Raw genomic sequence first — 19,717 nt, 5'->3', positions numbered from 1 at the left:
AAAGATCATTATGTAAATGTATAGTTAATAGTACTGATGCAAAATGGCCGATGAGAGATTACGCGCATCCCGTCAACTCACAGAATGCACCAGAATTCTAGCCCAAATATAATCATCTACACACGCACTTACGGCAACGTCACAGAGACAAAACTCACATTTGTCGCAAACCTCGACTGGCTACTGAATTTGTTGGCCGAGTGAGACGCCAGGGCAGCAGGAACCATAAAACTCCTTCCTTTACTTGGAAGACTCGGATTTATTAGCCCGGCACGCATATACAGGTTAGTATTCGCTCATCGTCAAGTCATTTTAGTCGCTGTTTCAATACGATTGAAGTAGAGATCGGCTTTAACAGGGTAGACGCTAGGTTGAAGTTGTCCAGGTAAGTCCACGACTTTTCTTGAGGCGTCAACTCGGCTAATGGCTAACGGTACGTTGCTTACGGCTTGTCGATCTGGCCTCGCCTACCCCTTCTAGGGACAAACTAAGTAACATCGGCGTTGTGTTTAATATTGAAAATATACTACGAGTGTTACGCAGTATAAAGATTGTACTTTGTATACGGTACGAGCGAAAAATGACTCCCCCGGAGATGCCTGAGTGACATTGCGGAGAGTTTTGGCTGTCTTTGAGTGACACTTCGCCGGGGTCGTTATTATTCTGTGTTCGCGGGTGGGCTGCCGCAGTATTTGAATTAAAAATGTAATGTTTTTTTTAATGACATGTAGCTGTTAGCTCGATGAAATGTGCTTCTTAAAAGACAGGCGACGTCCACTGGCTTCCCGATTCGCTGTAAACGTCAGCGAACTACTAAAACCCGAACCACGTAATCGCACGCCCCGTTTTTCCACGTTTATTTGCAGTGAAATGTCACATCATGTGACGACAATTTAATCCCCTTTCTTCATCACATGACCGCAAAAACCTTGCAAAAAAGTAGGAAACTTTCTCATGGAATTATTTTGGACTAATCCAAGAATTCAGAAAATTTTACCTGGGAAGGATCATTCATTGCAATATTTTTCAGGCATATCAATATATATAACATCCAATATTTGACGTCATGCTGCAGTAATTACCGCAATATTTCAAAATTCACATCACAACCCAAAAATACAACAGGGTGATTTTGTAATGTAGTGTTTCAAAACCAAAACTGCATTTTAGTTATGTTTCATTCTAAAAATTTGCGACCAGCAACTGAAGTTAGTTTGACAGACCTGGTCTGCACAATCAGGATGAATTAAAAATGGCTATTGTTGTATCTTCAAGATAGCAACTGAATAATAAAATTCAATAGAAGCATTCAATCCAGTTGAAATAAGATAACAAAATTAGACAATACAATTGACACAATACAATACAAAAGACAATTTCTTTACCGGCACACTCAGACATTTACAGTATAAAAATACACACCCACAATTGAATCTAAGATTTTTAGTGAGACTGAAGATTGAAAGCTGGCCACCCTGGCCGACCCAGTTTAACCGGTGCGCTCTAGTTTTAACCCAACACCTCCAGCGATGAATGACCTCAGATCCAGCCTGAAAGAACTTGCGCAGCATAAAACTACAAAACCTAGTAAGCGGCCTGTCCATTTAACGGTCGATCAAATGTTGAATGTGGCCCATAGAAGTCATGTTATGCTGTGTGTGAGCACTCAAGTGAAATGATCCACTTAACTTGGAGACTTGCCCACCACAGTCGTGTTAATCTTTTGGCCATGCGCTAATCTGAGGCTGCAGGGGATATTGGGAAGCACTCAAATATACGGCTAAACTGGCACTGCAGACTCGGAAAAAAATTGCTGAGTAAAATTGAAGCCTCCGAAAGGTTGTAGTCAAATCGCTTGTCAAATTTGAATTTTTAATTTATTTCGCAACAGGTACAATTCCGATAAGTCATGCAAGCAAAAGAACACCTGCCTAAGCATCCAAATTACAGCTGTGTGTGAAGGATAACGTCACATAATATTGTATCTTCAAAGATGTGTTAAAAAAAGTAAACAAGGTTATATTTAAAGTGCTTATTTGGAACAATCTTTGAATTTAGACCCATTTCAATATGCTTCTCAGCATTGGCACAAAAAAGTGGCCTTTGACACTTTGGTCGTAAATAGACATAAGGTAATGACATTTGAAATTATTTTTATCCAAAAGTCCTATTGTCTTTTCATCCAGAACACAATTGAATCCTTGATTGTCACTAGCCATGTGGCCATCTTTTTTTTTTAAATTATAAAACAGTTTCCAGCGAGTCCATGTTTTCCATCAGATGAAGCTTGCAGATACCTCCAGGAGAGTTTAGTGGGGGCAATAACTGTGCTGGTATATCGTTTGGCCTTTTGGCGGGTATTTTTAGGCATCTAAAAAGCCCTCTGATGCATTCACAGGAACAACATGCCTTCCAACAAAAGCTGCCTTGCATGATTCAATGACCCTAATTTACCCCAGCGTAGGGGTGTCAAAACATTTTCCATGAGGGCTCATAACAGGAAAATGGAAGGATGCCATTCTTACTATGACAATACTCATTTTGTAAATCTAATGTCGTAAATTTCATCCTCGAATGCTTCACAGTTCTACTGTGATCAAGGATAAACGGCGACGTTTTTTTTGCGAGAACGTGCAATGTGGCAGAAACATAGACAGCTCCCATGGAACGTTTCCAGGAAAAACAAATTGTGCACATTATTTATAGCACTTGTACAAATGTATGAAATCATCTCGTTATCAAGTGCAATAGTTCATAAATACATTGCATTTGATTCTACAGTAATACCTCATTTATCGAACCTATTTCTAAGACCTGTTGCAATAGGTGAATAGCCATAATGTTTTTATGGTGTCTTTTTAATATTATTTAAACTTTTAAAAGCATGTCGTCTTTTTATCCGCATTTAAGCCGTACACTCGATTCAGTCATTTTTTTGTCCGACAAATGTGGCTTATATGCGAGTAAATACAGTATTATTTATCTTTTAACATTGTGCTTAGTGCATAATTATTGTTTTTGTTGTTTTATGTATTTGAATTAATGATCTGTGGCTTAAAAAGTGAATTAGACAAAAAAAATAACAATTTAGTAAATTAGAAAACTATAAAGTATTTCACTATTGTTGTTATTGTAAAATGGGTTTTAGGCCAATAACCGCGGCAAGAAATCACTGTACGGAGTACTCGATTATAATGCTAGTAAAGTCTTAGCTACAATACAGTCTTGCTCTTTGGGTGGATGGTTAAGTTCGACCCCTAATGAATGTTTTTTTCTTCTTCCCTCAAGGTGCCCCTTCCAGGAAGCCCTGTTTTTTTTTTTTTTTACTTCCTACTCCCCTTTCCTGTTAGTTTCTTTCCCCTCTTCTTGTTCTTTTCGTATCACCATCCCACAGCCTTCACCTGGTGGCTTACATGGTCAACATTGGGAGTGAGCCCCTTGACGGACATTTACCTCACACGTCCAGCTAATCATTTGAAGAAGGATGAGCTTTGCCAAGACCACTGGGCTCAAAGGACCCAGTAAAATAGCAAAGGCAGCAGGAACTGCCGTACCCAAGATCAGCACTGTCACAGGTAGCCTGCATACTTTGCTTATTGAACATACAGTTGAAGGCAGAATTTTACACTCTGCAAAAACACCCATTGATTCCAATGTCTGAAGTCAAATCAGACTAAACCTCTCATGTTTCAGGTCAGTCAGGATTATTGAAATTATTTATATAGTAGGTTGTTGGCACCATATTTTCACGACTATAAGGCGCACTTAAAAGTCTCAAATTTTCTCCAAAATAGACAGTGCGCCTTATAATCCAGTGCGCCTTATATATGGGAAAAACAGAAAACCAAAAACGAAAAACCACCACTGTCGGATATTAAAAAAATACAAACGCCTGAACTAAAACAATACTGTTAAATATACAGATGCCATCTTAGTTTACAAAATCTTCCATCATATAGCTCCTCCCCCACTGCAAGATTTTATACAAAAAAATCCAAAACATCAACAATGGCTGGCTCTAGAGATGACTGTAAAGTAGTGAGTGCTTCATACCTGGAAGTCAATACCAATTACCGTATTTTCACGACTATAAGGCGCACTTAAAAGTCTTAAATTTTCTCCAAAATAGACAGTGCGCCTTATATATGGAAAAAAAAATGTAATTCATTGAGGGTGCGCCTTATAATGCGGTGCGCCTTATAGTCGTAAAAATACAGTACTAATCAACATCATAGGTGCTCTCAGCTGTCATTGATCCTGATGAATGGAGACTTGGTCATTTTTATTTTTTTTCCCCTTACAGGAATTAAAGCTTCGGCAACAGACAAATCAGCTCCTGGCTTGGAAGACACCAATCATGATGACTTCCAAATGGGAGAGCGCGTCTGGGTCAACGGCACCAAACCGGGCTTTATTCACTTTTTGGGAGAAACCCAATTCGCCCCGGGACAGTGGGCGGGCATCGTTCTGGACGAGCCAATCGGGAAGAACGACGGATCGGTGGCGGGTGTGCGCTACTTTCAGTGCGAGGCCCTTCGAGGGATTTTTACCCGACCATCTAAACTGTCACGCACCGAGGGCGAAGTTGACGGCAATCAGACGGCGCCGCCCTCCCGTGCCACCTCACCCACCCTGTCGGTTAGCAGCGTGGCCTCCCATGTACCCGCCAGCAAATCCTTAGCAGCCAAAAAGGCCTCTACTTCAAACTCTTCCACCACGCCGGCCGCTGTATCCTCAAATTTGGCATGTGCCAACAGCGGCTCCGTCTCCAACCTGTCAGAGAGTGGCTCGGTTAAGAAAGGAGAACGAGAGCTCAAGATCGGAGACCGTGTCTTGGTAAATTTTGTCATTGTCTGTTTTCGCCACAATAGCTTTAGCCTGTTAGTATTTTCAATGTGCAGTCATACTTTGAGATAGTAGGTTAAATTACAAATCAGATCTATGGATTTTTTTATTTTTTATGATTGAAATATGCTTTTCAAATGTTGTCATACAATCTAATATGATTCCAATGTTTTTACAAAGGATATCAATAGTCATTAGCATGAAGTAACAAAATAATAAATGATAAACAACTAGAAATAATGGATGGAAAAAAATGGACATCCATTTTTGATGCTTCTTCCCCGCGGAAATTTTGATTTTTTTATTTTTTAAAAGCTGGCAAACCTGAAATAAATGTAGTTACATTTTAAAATTGATAGTATTAAGTATAGAAAATAGATAAACATATGGCCTGGTTGTATCAATGTATATGAAGACTCAAGTTTGGCCAATATTTCAGAATGGTTTCTTTAATTGAACTTGTTTATTTTTTTATTTTTTTTATAGTCAAATGCAATTTACCGTTGGATATGTGGGTCAACGGCCTTTTTAAATCGAATGGTGTCCTTTAGGATTTTATTTTGGCAAAGCAGATTACAGTTAACTCTTGATTTTTGGCATGTTTTAGGAAACATCCCCCAATGTTCACCAATGAGAAAAAGAACAAAGCCTTCAATTATGTTTGGGTTAGAGATTAAATTTGTCTAATGAGCTGTATACCCATCTGATCAATTCTTAACGTTTACCTCAGCTGGTAAGAGGAACAAAAAATCTATTGATCTCATACAGTGTCTTTTTTAATCTACAACTATTTTCCCTGTTATTGTAGTTGTAAGAAATTTGTGATGTTGATTTTCTTTAAACATGTTGGACTATGTAAGGGCTTGAATGCGAGTTCACGTTTACCCGCCTCTCTTGTTTCCCCTCAGGTGGGCGGAACCAAGGCAGGAGTGGTTCGCTTTATCGGAGACACAGATTTTGCAAAAGGCGAGTGGTGCGGTGTAGAACTCGATGAACCATTGGGGAAGAATGATGGCGCCGTGGCAGGAACAAGGTACAACTCAAAGGGTTCATGGATTTAAAAATGTCTGCTTTCGGCGTTTATAGGGTTGCCTTGAATTCCAAATATGCCAAGGGTCACTCCATAACATTTTTGGGGCCAATATAAAAGTACAAAGGAGATTTGAAGGAAGCTTCAATCACAATTCAGACTAACGCACAAATAGCCAAAGACGTATGTCTAGTCCGTTTTCATCTGAAAAGATGTTGGTGATCATTCCCTGTTGACCCCTTCCAGATGGATTGGACATCCATCACTATATATGGCACTTCAATATCATTTCCTGCTAGTCCTCACAATGGATTGAATGTCCATTACCATCAGTGGCCGTTTGACTTCTGGGTGTATTACACCAAGAACACTGAGAATGACAACAATGTCAAATATTTCCATTTCATCTGCATGTTATTAAAACCTTATATGAACCTGTTAGAGATCTCTGTAATACAATGGAATAAATCACAGTTTTCACAGATTTCTTAAATGGGCTGCTAAATGTACCAAAAAAATGTTTTGGGGTTTAATTGAACTTACAACAGATTCCAATGCATTCATTAGGTTGCAGTATGTTGACATATACGTATAGAGCAAGTCCAATTGTAATAGTCTGGGAAAATAAAAACTAAATCAAACGGATAATTTTAGCTATACATTTGGTCTCTTCTGCAGATATTTCCATTGCCAGCCCAGGTATGGCTTGTTCGCGCCGGCGCACAAGGTCACGCGTATTGGCTTCCCCAGCACCACGCCAGCAAAAGCCAAGGTGGCTACTCGCAAAGCTGCTGCCACACCGGGAAGCCTAAAGCGTAGCCCCAGCGCCTCTTCCATCAGTACCATGAGCTCTATTGCCTCGTCTGTCAGTGCCAGGCCGAGCCGCACAGGCCTGGTGAGATACTCAATAATCAGTCAAATTGGGTTCTATTACATTCAAATGGGCATACAGTAATCCATCGAATATCGCGGATCATGTAGACCAGACATGGGTGCGATAAACGGAAAACCATGAAGTAGGATCACCCCTATTTATAACTTGCTGAGTCCTTGAAGTAAATGGAAGACAGGGGAGTGGCTTCCTCTTGTGAGTTTCTTTGTGGATTTTCACATTTTTATGAATTAAAAAAAAAAAATCCCCAGAAAAAAAATTGCGATGTAGTGAAGCCATGAAAGTTGAAGCCGTGATATTTGTGGGATTACTGTACTGCTTTTTTCAAAACATTATATATGTAAAAAATAATAATAATTAATAAAAAAATTGTATTACTTGGAAGAAAGTAGCATGACTCAATTTGCTACAAATAGCAGTAATTTGTGATTGGTCCCAGCCAATTCTAAAGGGGACCTTTATGAACAGGTGTTTAAAAAAAAAAAAATATATATATATATATATATATATATATATATATATATATATATATATATATATATATATATATATATATATATATATATATATATATATATATATATATATATATATATATATATATATATATATATATATATATATATATATATATATATATATATATATATATATATATATATATATATATTATTGATTTATTGTTATAGTGAAGCTCTACTTAATTTTCATTTGCTGATATTGATGTAAACCTGTTTTCTCCTGTTGTCAGCTGACGGAAACATCATCCCGGTACAACCGCAAAATCTCAGGCACCACCGCCTTACAGGAGGCTTTGAAGGAAAAACAGCAGCACATTGAGCAGTTAATGGTGGAGAGGGATATGGAGAAGGCTGAAGTGGCCAAAGCCACAAGCCACGCTGGAGAGATGGAGCAGGAAGTCACTCTGCTCAGGGATGACCAAGAACAGGTAATTAAGATGAAGAAAAACCCTTAATTAATGAAATACAGCAAGAAATGACATTATAGTTCAATATTTGTCAAACTAAATACAATTCCAATGGACTCATCACATGTGGGCTCATCAAGCACGTCAAAAGGCACAGTGTTGGCAGGCAGACATGCAAATAATTATGGGATGGAATGGCTAACTTTATTGTGCAAAATGCATTGCAGGCATAGCCCGACTGAGTCAGGTATAAAATGACTGACATTGGGTGGACTGGATAGTCACCCTTATTAGCGTACATTCATAATTTGCATGTCAGATTGGACTTGGCCCGAGTTAACATTTGGTCTAAGAGGCCTCTCTGTAGAAGAGAGTTGATATTTAAGGGGCATCAATGATTCAAACTGTATTTTAACTATATAACAATATTTGCCCCCCAAAGATTATTCCTGTGTTTGAGTGAATCTCATGCTAGAAATAAACACGAATAAAGTGCTTTAGTGGTATTTGAACACAAAAGTAACTGCAAAGTAGTGTTGTTGTTCAAGTGTTGCTTTATTTATGAAGTTCAAGTCAGCATTGCCCAAAGTCTTATTTATGCTCTCTTGCTTTATGCTGTCTTTGTTTATCCTTCTGAAAGATGGAGGCCAAGATGGATCAATTACGTGCTTTGGTGGAAGCGGCCGATAAAGAAAAAGTCGAGCTACTCAATCAGCTGGAGGAAGAGCGGAGGTAAGCCACGGTATTGAATTTAGCACTCTGTCAACAAGGTTTCAAGTTAAGCATTTGTTTCTGCAAATAGGAAGGTTGAGGACCTTCAGTTTCGTGTTGAGGAAGCGTGCATCACCAAAGGGGACCTTGAGGTAAGTTCTCAACACATGTTTGCAATCAATGTGTTCCATTTTTGTTTTGGGATGATTTCATACATTCAGTGCTTGACAAAAAGCATATCAAAACATTTCCCATCCAATCTAGTAGACCTCTTTACACAGCTATTAAAATACTCACCTAATCTTTAAACTAAGAAAAGTTGTTTTTTTTCTTCAAAGCATGAAAACATAAATGCATTAGTTGTTGGGACTATATTAATAGACTTTCTGGAGGGTATGCTCTTCATGTGTGTCAGCCCAACAAGGGCTCCATTCTTTTTTTTCCCCTTTGTACCGTCCTTTCCTTCAACACCCTTTCATACCCGGCTGCCGTTATTTTTGAAATGGCCTTTAGGCTTGTCAAGATAATTGTTATATCTACATACCATGGACAACAATATTTTCGGGGCTCAATAAGTTATTTGTATTGTCCACATTCATTCATTTTGCCTTGTCGTCACACTCTCTCTCTCTGAGATTTTGTTTTTGACAATCTTTAACAACCATTTAAGAAAGCTTCATGAAATTGGCGTGGTACAAACTTAGAGGGAAACTGCTTTTATGTCCCATTTCACCACTAAAGTGACCTTGAAGCAGCAACCCTGTCAGCCAAATTGCTGACATAGGAGGAGTTTGTTGGGGGCTGTTGAGATAGATGAAGTATTTCGGTATGGTTGCCAAACATTGGGTACGAATGCCAATGTGAAACTGCCCGGGTACTCCGAAATGGCAGGGTATGAGTAAAAAACGGCCCTGGGATTCTATTACAGCTACTAATAATTGTGTGTACAGTCATAAATAGACACATTTGTCATTTAAAAACAATTGTTTGGGGTTCTTTATTACCCAAATTGCTGATTAATGAGTTGGCATTTCTATGTCAAAATCTGTATTGTGTTTTTTTTGGACCATTTCATGTCCTGATCAGTTGGGTTTGACAATTACCGAACATGGACAGCTACTTTCAGATCACTCTACTGATTTGAAATGATATTTAGGTGTCAAGCTACCTGTTGTAGAAGCTTATCTGATTCCTGGATTTTTCATTTATTTTTTCCACAGCGGCACAACCGACTTGGTTTTAATCAGAAGGATTCAGACTAGAGCTTTAAAACCAGACCATCAGGGTTAGGATGCACCTTTTTACCCCTTTTTCCTTCCTAGAATGTGTGCACTAACCGTTTCTTAAAGGTGCATGCAGCTTCACTGCCCCCCTCCCCACCCCCTCAAAAAATGCCCAACTAAAAAAAGGTCCAACAAATGTGTGTTCTGTGCAAACTGGCCACTAATGCTGTACTTATTTGGCTCATTTTAAGTGATGTTACAGCATCATCTTTTCTTCACTCTTGTCCTTGTCCCTTAGATTTGATTTTTTTAGTTTTCTCATTTTCTTCCCATGTTGTTTATAGCATGTACATGGAATCACAGGAGTTGCTCCCCAGTTTGTCCCACCTTTCCAGACACCTAAAATATATTACAGTGTTCCCTCGCTAGTTCGCGGTTCGGCTATCGCGGACTCAGAGCTTCACGGATTTTTTTTCGAAAAAAAATACAAATATTACATTAAAAGAACATATTTTACAGTTTTTTTTGTTATAACATGAATTTCACTCTCTCTACACGTATTCTATATGGTGTACTGTATACAGGGGGGTAACTTTTTTTTAATTAAAAAATGTATATATATATATTTTTTTCAAATTTTGAAAGCATTTTTGAAGGGGAATCCCTACTTTGTGGAAATTCACTTATCGCGGGTGGTCCCGGACCCCATTAACCGCGATAAGCGAGGGAACACTGTATAGTGCTTTCACAAAAACTCTGATTCACATTACTGTTTCCTCATATCGTGGGTGTTAGTTTTTAGTAGGGTTAAAGTTAGGGAGGGCCCTGCACTGGCATTCTGTGCAGTACAAAATTAATTAATTCAATTAGGCGGGGGACTATTTATTATACGCCTCTTTCCCAGGTTTACAATTGCTTATGAGGACGTTTAACCATTTCTCTGACCTTGTAACTTAACCTGTTATGGTATTTTCACATATCAATGTGATAGGAACATTTTATTTTTTCCTTTGTGTTTTTGTCTTCACGTCTTTGAACTTCTTTTCCTTTTCTCTTTTGCATCTTAAATGTTTTTTTGTGGACTGTAGGGGGCTGACGTCTTGAGGTGGAGAATCCAACACCTCGTGTAGTGTGACATATTGCCAATTTTGAGCTGCTAAAGTCTTATGACCACGTTACAGGAAATCTGACGTGTCACCATTTTTGTTAGTCGTTCCACATAGTGTGACATTCAATGTGTTCCTATGATTTTATTTCCTCACTTCTCAGACTTTTAGTTTCAGTTGAATACGTTGAAATCTGATGTTTAATCTGAGATTGAGGATTCCTGAAACTGCTAACGTTGTATTTGCTGGTCATCTTTACTTGAATGTATGTATATATACATACATACAAGTTAGTGCATAATTGAAATGGATGAAAGAACAAAATTATCTTTATTTGATACTATCAGTGCATTAGGAAATACTATATTATGTGGCATTGTGCTGTTAGTTAAGAAAAGTGTGATCATTGACATTTTGTTCTGTGGTCAATTGACAGTGGCAAAGATGGCATCTTTATCCAGATTTCCCGTAATCCCTTTAAAAAAAATGAATTATTATTTGCCATTGTGCTGATAAGTTGTCTAGAAAAGCACTGTAGTTCTCTTCGTAACTTGGAGGTTGAACTCATCTTTTTTTTTTGGGGGTTCTCTTGTCTTAACCTACCTTGCTAAGCTCACCTGATCATTGCTAACGTCAATGCCTGCTTTGTTTACCTCTGTCTTTCCTAACTGAAATGCGATGATGGCATAACGCTGCATGATTCTCCGTTTGTAAAGCGCTAGTCTGGCAACCCAAAGTGAAAGAAGATCTTGAGTGATTCAATATTTTGATACTGGTCGCAGTACAGTTCTTAACCAACAGTCTGACATACTGCTCCTTTTTAAAGTGCTGCATCCGAATATCCAAACTTCACATTAACATTAACGCCTCTTTTCCTGCTTGCCTATTCACCTTCTTCTTTGTACAACCCAAATGTTGTGAACTGCTGGTTTGTCTTCTCATTTCCTCAACGATCATGCATGGCTCCATCAGTCCACCCGTCCATCGGTCCAGTCGGCTTCTGACTGATCTACTTCACTGACCTTTCTGTGCTGTTCTAGCATGTGATTGTGGCACTGGTGTGTTCTCCTTCTTGTCTTTTTCTCTGTCCCTCTTTTTTACTAACAGACGCAGACCAGGTTGGAGCATGTCCACATTCAGGAGCTTGAACAGAGCCTGCACTTTGAAAAGACCAAAGCTGAGAAGCTCCAAAGAGACTTAGAAGACAATAGGGTAATGGATACCGCTCCGTGTTAGAGTAGGGGGGAAACAGGCGACCTTTGTGTGGGTTGCGCAAGGGGTAGGTAGGTACAGTGTTGTCTGAAATTGAATTATCTTCAAATATGATCGATCTGGTCAGCTCATGGTGTCACTTTGCCACACTAGGCCACTTTTGTTGGGTATTTTCCTACTTTCCTGACCCCCAAGAATGTTTAGATTTGTAAATCTTCTGTTCATTGCAACGTGAGTATGGGAAGAAATGCAATTTTTTATTAGTGTAATATTTGTTTGGTGACCATAAGTGGGTATATTTAATCAGGTAATGCCTGTTTAGAGTATGCACACATTCAAATAGTTGATGTGGGGGGAAAAAGATTGAGATATATTTCAGTCTTTTCTCTGGAAAATGATTTTGTCAATTTCCTGGAAACCTCTTACTATCTTGTTGTTGGGCACAGAGTTTTTATTTTATTTTTTAATGTTTTATTTTAGAGGTTGTAAAGAAGTATTTAACTATGAATTGTTTTTTGAAGCAATATTACCAGGTAAAACAAAACAAACAAAAAAACAGCCTTTGCACAGTTGGAATTCAGTGTTTTCTATTCTAACAAGCTTGATTGGAGGATTTAAGGTGTATGCTGAAATCACTAACACTTAGTCATTACATTGCAAACACAATTAATTCAAACTCAATCAATTACAAAACTAAAAAAACTCTTTTTTTTCTGGTTCATTTTGTTCTCCTTCCGAATTGTAGCTCCCCTGTTCATTCACCCAACAAGGGTACCATTAATCAAGAAAGACTTTTTTGAGGGATCGTTTTAAACATAAAGATGTCTGCTTTTCAAGGTTGCCACTGTGTCAGAACGATCCCGCATAATGGAATTGGAGCGGGACCTATCGCTTCGCACCCGAGAGGTCGCCGACTTGCAACTCCGTGTCTGTTCCCAAGAAGCTTCTGGTGACCCCCAGGGGGTCTCTCCCCTTCTTGAGGAGATCACTTCTCTAAGGGACCGACTGGCTTCGCTGGAAAACGAGCGTCGGGAGGAGTTGGCCCAGCTCCGGGAGAAGATGGAGTCCCAAGAAAAGGCATATGCCGAAGCGACCGCTCAGCTCCAGGCCTCGGACATCAAGCTCTCTGGCGACAACGAGCAACTGCGCATGCGCTTGAGTCAGGCGGACCAGGACAACAAAGAGGTCCTGGAACGGATAAAAATGGAACACAAGACGGTTGTGGACCAAGCCGCCGCTGCCCATGCTCAGGAGATAGGTCGCCTGAATGAGCGACTGGCCTCCCTGGCAGAAGACAAGGATCGCCTGGACGATGCACTGCGATCCGGTGTGGACAAAGCCGAGAACCAACACCTGGTGGAGATGGAGGATGTCTTTGGGAAGCTTCATGCTGCCGAGCTCAAGGTAAAAGAGCTGGAGGAGAAGGGAGCCCAGTTGCTGCGACAAGCACAGGTCGATAGAGAAACCCAAGAGATGGTCCTTCAAATGGTTCGCACTTCCTGTTCTGCCCAAAGCAACCAGGAGGTGCAATCAGATCTTCAAAAGGCAGTCGGCTTACAAAATACTGAGGTGAGTTTTTTTCACGACTACTTTTGTTAAGAACAAATGATTTGACTGTATTTTTATTTTTTTTGGCTTAAAAGTTAGTTGGTGAACTGAGCTCACTGTTGGAGGGAAGACAAAATCAAATACTTTCACTACAACAAAGTTTAACCAGTATGGAGGAGAAAAAAGACGCTATGGAGGAAGATCTTGGAGGCCTGGTGAGTTTTTTTTAGCTTTTGGATCTTTCACTCATTGATTTGTATGAAATTGATTAGATTTGACACATGGGAAGCCGCTTAGACTGAATTCCTTTTCTCTCATGGGTGTGTTTTAAAGATATTGATGCATGTTCATTGGCTAATGTGAAGGGCATGTGCAATTTTACGGCAATTCCGCAGCTACAAATATTCACCATTTTATACTCCACTATTTCAGACATTGAGGAATATTTTCTAGAGCGCAATGTTAATTTGTGTGCTCATCATGCTTTGATGAGCTTAGAAATTCCATCATTTTCATGAAAATCAAACAATTCAATGAATAACTCTAAACACTAAGTCCTTTTAGCAGAACAATGAATTCCAGAAAATTGACAAAAAGGTATCATTCATGAATTTTATGCAGCAAATGACAAATGTAGACTATTTCTTAGTAGACTTGCAAATTCACATTTGGTGGAAAGTCCTTTTAATGCCAATGACATGCAAAATCAGTTTTTGGAGCAATATACCACTGTCCTAACAATACATTATACATATATTGCGCATTTGCTGTTTTTAGTTTTCATAGTTTACAAGTATTTTATCTACCTGCAGAAGGAGAAGTTGTCTGCAAAAACACAGGAGCAGATCAAATCAGCAGAAGCTATGCAAGGTAAATATGATCATTTATTTGTTCAATATTGCAGAGTTATTTTTTTATATATGAACTATAAATTGTATCAACTCTCAGAGCTGGAGAGGAAACTGGCATCCGCCGACCAGAAGCTGCGTCAACTCGCCGAAGACAAGAACAAATTGGAGAAAGAAATTTCTGATATGATTTCTGCATCCGGTGACAATTCATTGCAACTGACCGAAATGAACAAAAATCTACGGGAGAAAGAAAGGTGTTGTAAAGGCTATTCTATCAAAAGTTTTCCAAAATACAATTCAACTTACCGTATTTTCACGACTATAAGGCGCACTTAAAACTCTTAAATTTTCTCCAAAATAGACAGTGTGCCTTATAATACAGTGCGCCTTATATATGGAAAAAACCAAAAACCAAAAACCACCAATGTCGGATATTAAAAAAACACAAACCCCTGAACTGAAACAATATTGTTAAATATGCAGATGCCATCTTAGTTTACAAAATCTTCCATCATATAGCTCCTCCCCCACTGCAAGATTTTACACAAAAAAAATCTAAAACGTCAACAATGGCTGGCTATAGAGGTGACTGTAAAGTAGTGAGTGCTTCATACCTGGAAGTCAATAGCAATTACCGTATTTTCACGACTATAAGGCGCACTTAAAACTCTTAAATTTTCTCCAAAATAGACAGTGTGCCTTATAATACAGTGCGCCTTATATATGGAAAAAATGTCATTCATTGATGGTGCGCCTTATAGTCGTGAAAATACGGTAACTCTGTTCTCCTATCCTTAGTCCTTGTAGTATTTTATCCCCTTTTTGTTACATTTGCCATCTGTTTACCTTCCCTTATTCAGAAAGTTGGAAGAGTTGCAGAGTCAGTTGGATGAGGAGAAGAACAAGGTCGCCCTCTCTAATGACCGACGTGAAAAGGAGCTGTCCAACAAAGAGGAGCAACTGCGTGCCGCACAAGACAGTCATGATGCTCAAACAAAAAGTCTCCAGGACAAGATTGCAATATTGGTTAGTAGTCATATGATTGTTTTAAACAAGGAACATTATCAAAATGTGTTTTTTTTAATGGTTGTGTACAAATCTTTTTGTCTAAAGTTGGCTCTAAAGTTGTTTATATTTTTGCCAAAAAAAATGTTGGCTACCCCCCCCCCCCCCCACACACACACACACACACATATTTTTTTCAGCCTATGACTTATCACTTAAGATATAATTGGTAAAACAGAATTAGTTTACATTTTACATTTTGGATATTTGTCACATACTTCATAACTGAAGCTGTATCAAAACATTGACAGTACACCTGTTGATTGTTATAATGGTTCATGCATGAAAATGTCCACCATACTTTCTTGATAGTGCTTTATTTTTTTTTATTATGGCACATTATTTTGAGGTGCCATTAAAGTCCTCCATTTTGTCCCATAAAAAAGAATTTTTTGAAGTTTATATTCACAAACTTGTGCTACTTTTTGTTGTTGTTTTTTTTCCCTGAAATACAATGTTTCTTGTTTGTTAGCACCATCAATCAGTTCCTTCCATTTATTTTTGTATTTTTAAGGAAAAGAGTGTGCAGCAGGGTGTGATAGAAGCCGAAGAACTGAAGCTGTCTGTGGAAAACGCACACTCGCAGACCTCCCAGCTTCACGGCCAGGAAATCCAGGGGCTGAAAAATGAACTGGGCAACCTGAAACAGGAACTCTCCTCCTCTAAGGACAGATGCCAAGACCTCGAGAAGCTGGTATCTGAGCTACAGACCTACAAGGAAAAGCTGCAAGTAAGGACACACACATTTTTTGTTATGCTGAATGGTTGATAACTCCAAAAAGAATTCACAGCCATTGACATCATTGCCTCTGATCTGCTTCAGATGCACTCAGGGTGATGGGATTTTCTCTCAATGCTCTTTTATAAGGGGATTTAATAGTCAAAAATGTTACATGTGAATGTAGAGTAGTGAGACCAAGGCACCTTGTCCTGCTGTGTTAACTTATCTCCTCCCACCACAAGTCAGAACGTGGTATCAAGGGTGCAGTTTGTTTTAGAACGCCGACACACACGCACACACACCACGTCTCATTTATCGGTCCCAGCTTCAGACCATTGCCCTGTAAGGTTTAAGCAGGTAAAATGATTAAGTAAATACATTCTTCCTGGACTAGTTGACGCCCTCGTAAAAGTTTGACTAACTCTCAAGGTATTACTGTCATTGCCTGATTGGGGTATACGTACACGTGCAGAACAATTTAAGAGTAGCGTTGGCACGTCTAGGAACTATTTAGTTTTTGACATCCCTGACAGCACTTGTCCATTTCAGAGACTTCAATCAATTCTATGTTGTTTGCAATAGAAATTAATATCAAAAGGCAGTTGAATTCATTTGAATTGTGTTGTTCTAGTGTGGTGTTGTTCAACATGCCGTATTTTCCATATGGGAACTTATTATGATGCCTAAGCTGAGAAGAAATATTTACTCTTACACTGCTATTGAAAGTGATTTTGTTGGTTTTGGTATCAACTTTTGACTGCTTTTCAAAAAGCTTCTGCGGCTTAACCTTTCCATTTGCATTCATCCATATTGGTTGGCCTGGTTTATTTTGGATTCATCTTACTTTTTTTGTGTGTGCAACTCATCTTCCCTCAACTTGTTTTTATCCCCCCCCCCCCCCCCCCCCCCCTTCACCCCGCCCCAATCAACTTGGTTTCCCTAGCATCTCACTGCTATGCTCGACTCATCCAAATGTGAGATCGAAGGCTTGACTGCAAAACTGGAAGAGCAAAATCTACATCTAGAGCACAAGTGTAAGGAAAATGAAGATGTTTGTGCTGAGAAATGCAAACTGGAAACACAGCTCTCAGAACTACAAAGTCAGCTTCCTGCTCTTCAAGAGCTCTCCGTCAGGAACAAAGACTTACTCCTAACCGTAGAGAAACTCTCAAAAGTTGAGAAAGAATTACTCGACAGCAACAAACACTCGGAAGAAGAAAGAACATTGCTCAACGACCAGCTGCAGACGCTCAAAAACTCTCACCAGGAGCTCCAAACTGAAAATACACAAGTTAAGAACACTAATGACAAACAACTGGCCCATCTCAAAGAACTGCAGAAACAAAACGAGGAAAAGGACATCACGCTGAGCAAAAACCAGCAGGATGCTCTACAAGTCGAAGGTAAGATGAAGCAGTTACTGGAGGATCTTGAAAATGTACGCAAAGAGCGAAGTAGGCTCGAAGAGGACCTCACGGGAACCACGTCCAAACTTGGATGTGAAAACCAGAAGCTCATCTTAGAGCGAGACACAGCCCGAAAGGCCAAAAAGTCTCTGGATGGGAAAAATTCTGAGTTGCTTGGCAAGCTGCAGTCACTGAACTTGGAGAAAGAAGACCTGACAATGAAAAACACACAGCTGCAGACTCTTGTGGAAGCGTTAAGCCAAGAGAAGGCCACCATGTCCTCTGAAATCAATACTGTCGCACTGGACAAAAAGACCCTGGAGGCGACAAAGGAGGAACTCCAAAATAAGCTAAACCTCACCAAGAAAGAGCTGGACAGCTCTTTCCGTGAATGCAAAGACCTCAAGGCATCTCACCTCAGTCTGGTCCAGATGCTGGAGGAATCCAAGACCAGTAGCCAAGTGACCGATTCCGAAAGACTTGACCTTCTGCAGGAGAAGCAAAACTTGCTGGACATCCAGAGAAAAGTCTGCACGGAGAAAGAGGAGCTGATTAAAGACAACGAAGAAATGAAGGAGAAGATAAAAGACTTGCTTCAGCAATTGAGTCTATCTGGTGAAAATCTGACAAATGCATCTGCGTCTTTGGAGGAAGAAAGGCAAACGTTTCGAGCGCAGAATTCCCAAACTTCTGAGATGTTGCACGCCCTGAGAAAAGACAAACTCAACCTCCAAGCGGAAATCGAGCAGCATAGAAACCAGTTGGAGTGTCTGGCCGCAGAGAAAGAAGAATTAGAAGTCAAGGTCTTAAAGATTTCAGATGACTTTAGCCAGAAATGCTCCTCTGATCTCAAACTCCTGGATATTGCCAAAGCCGATCTAGCCCAAAAGCACAGTGACCTAGAAAAGCACTTGGAGAAATCCACCTCTGAACTTGTCGAGCTGACGAAACGCTTGGACTCCTCACAAAGTGAAAAAACCCAACTCTTTGAGGAAAATCAAGAGTTGATTAAACAAAGTGCCTCGTTGTCCGAGTCCAAGAATAATCTAGAGAAGAATTTCCAGGCCCAATCCAAAAAATGCTCGCAAGCTACCGAGCAATTGGAAGAGCTACAAAACGCCACGTCCAAACTTCAACGAGACAACGACGACATGTCCTCTCAACTTAAGAATGGAGAGGAGCTAAGGAGCTCTTTAATGGCGGAAACCGAGTTATTGAAGGCAAATTTGAAGGAAAAAGAGCTAGCTAACCGTCACGTTGAAGAAGACAAGGAATCGCTTTTATCCAAAATTGAACAGATGGATAAGCACATTTCGGCTTTGGAAACGGAGAAGGAGGAACTCCTCGTCGGACACAGTCGTTCGAGGGAGGAAGATGTTTCACAGTGGCTCTTGGAAAAATCGAGGCTCACCTGCGAGCTAGCCAAATCCCAGGAGGACATCGAAGCCCTCCGGGCAGGCGAGCTCACCCTGGAGAAGCGACAGCAGGAAGCCCTGGCTGAGAGCGACTTGCTCCGCTCCCAACTTAGTCAGGCAATTGCTAAGCAGCTTGAGGTATTCTTTCGCTCACTTTCTGCCGCTGGTTCCTATCATTTTACTCATCTCACTCACTGCATGTATGCTAGCTTCTTCCCTTTCCTCTATCTAAAAAAAAAAAACTAAAACATTTCTCAACTTCACGACCTTACGACCTGTTTTTTCTTCCTGTGGGATTCTGACCTAATTGACAACTGTTGTCTTGATGGGGTTTGGTGCTGTTGATATTTGCTAAGAAAACTGAAAACAAACCTAGAATGGAAACTTATAGTGTCCACAACATTTCTTTATCATTTGAAATTGGTAATAGGACATTTCAAGAGGTATTGAAATTTGATTTTACCGTTGGATGTGCACAATCCGTCTCATGCTAATTTAAAATTATAATTGCACTTCTATCTTAAAAATACAAATTTCTTAAATCATTAAAAACTTGCTCACAGTTTCTCAAGTAAGAGCTTATGCATGCATGCTTGCTTGAAACTTTCTACAATTTGCACTTTTGCAACCCACTCCATAACCTACTCATTAAACAAAATGAATGAACAATCTATCAAAAGTGAATCTAATGTGAGGACGCTATTGATTTTAAGAGACCGCAATGATGATGTGGGCACCCTCTTAGACGGAATGGCAATGGGTTA

The 19,717-nt window shown here is 39.6% G+C and overlaps 1 protein-coding gene across 1 annotated transcript in view; it reads left to right on the top strand.

Moving 5' to 3' along the window:
- The first annotated feature begins 123 nt into the window (after window positions 1-123).
- clip1a (CAP-GLY domain containing linker protein 1a) overlaps window positions 124-19,717 on the top strand; it is a 29,741-nt gene continuing 10,147 nt past the window's right edge. The window contains exons 1-15 of the mRNA XM_077714664.1: window positions 124-284; window positions 3,289-3,575; window positions 4,304-4,836; window positions 5,754-5,878; window positions 6,554-6,770; window positions 7,519-7,716; window positions 8,336-8,427; window positions 8,498-8,558; window positions 11,843-11,947; window positions 12,785-13,516; window positions 13,591-13,710; window positions 14,308-14,600; window positions 15,207-15,372; window positions 15,926-16,141; window positions 17,076-19,091. Coding sequence (XP_077570790.1) covers window positions 3,485-3,575; window positions 4,304-4,836; window positions 5,754-5,878; window positions 6,554-6,770; window positions 7,519-7,716; window positions 8,336-8,427; window positions 8,498-8,558; window positions 11,843-11,947; window positions 12,785-13,516; window positions 13,591-13,710; window positions 14,308-14,600; window positions 15,207-15,372; window positions 15,926-16,141; window positions 17,076-19,091 — 4,965 coding nt within the window. The 5' untranslated portion in view covers window positions 124-284; window positions 3,289-3,484. The remainder of the gene's footprint in view (window positions 285-3,288; window positions 3,576-4,303; window positions 4,837-5,753; window positions 5,879-6,553; window positions 6,771-7,518; window positions 7,717-8,335; window positions 8,428-8,497; window positions 8,559-11,842; window positions 11,948-12,784; window positions 13,517-13,590; window positions 13,711-14,307; window positions 14,601-15,206; window positions 15,373-15,925; window positions 16,142-17,075; window positions 19,092-19,717) is intronic.

This window comes from Stigmatopora nigra, chromosome 4, assembly GCF_051989575.1.
Source record: "Stigmatopora nigra isolate UIUO_SnigA chromosome 4, RoL_Snig_1.1, whole genome shotgun sequence".
Taxonomy (NCBI): domain Eukaryota; kingdom Metazoa; phylum Chordata; class Actinopteri; order Syngnathiformes; family Syngnathidae; genus Stigmatopora; species Stigmatopora nigra.
Note: the sequence above shows the minus strand (reverse complement) of the source record. Positions and strands in the feature narration are given on the sequence as shown.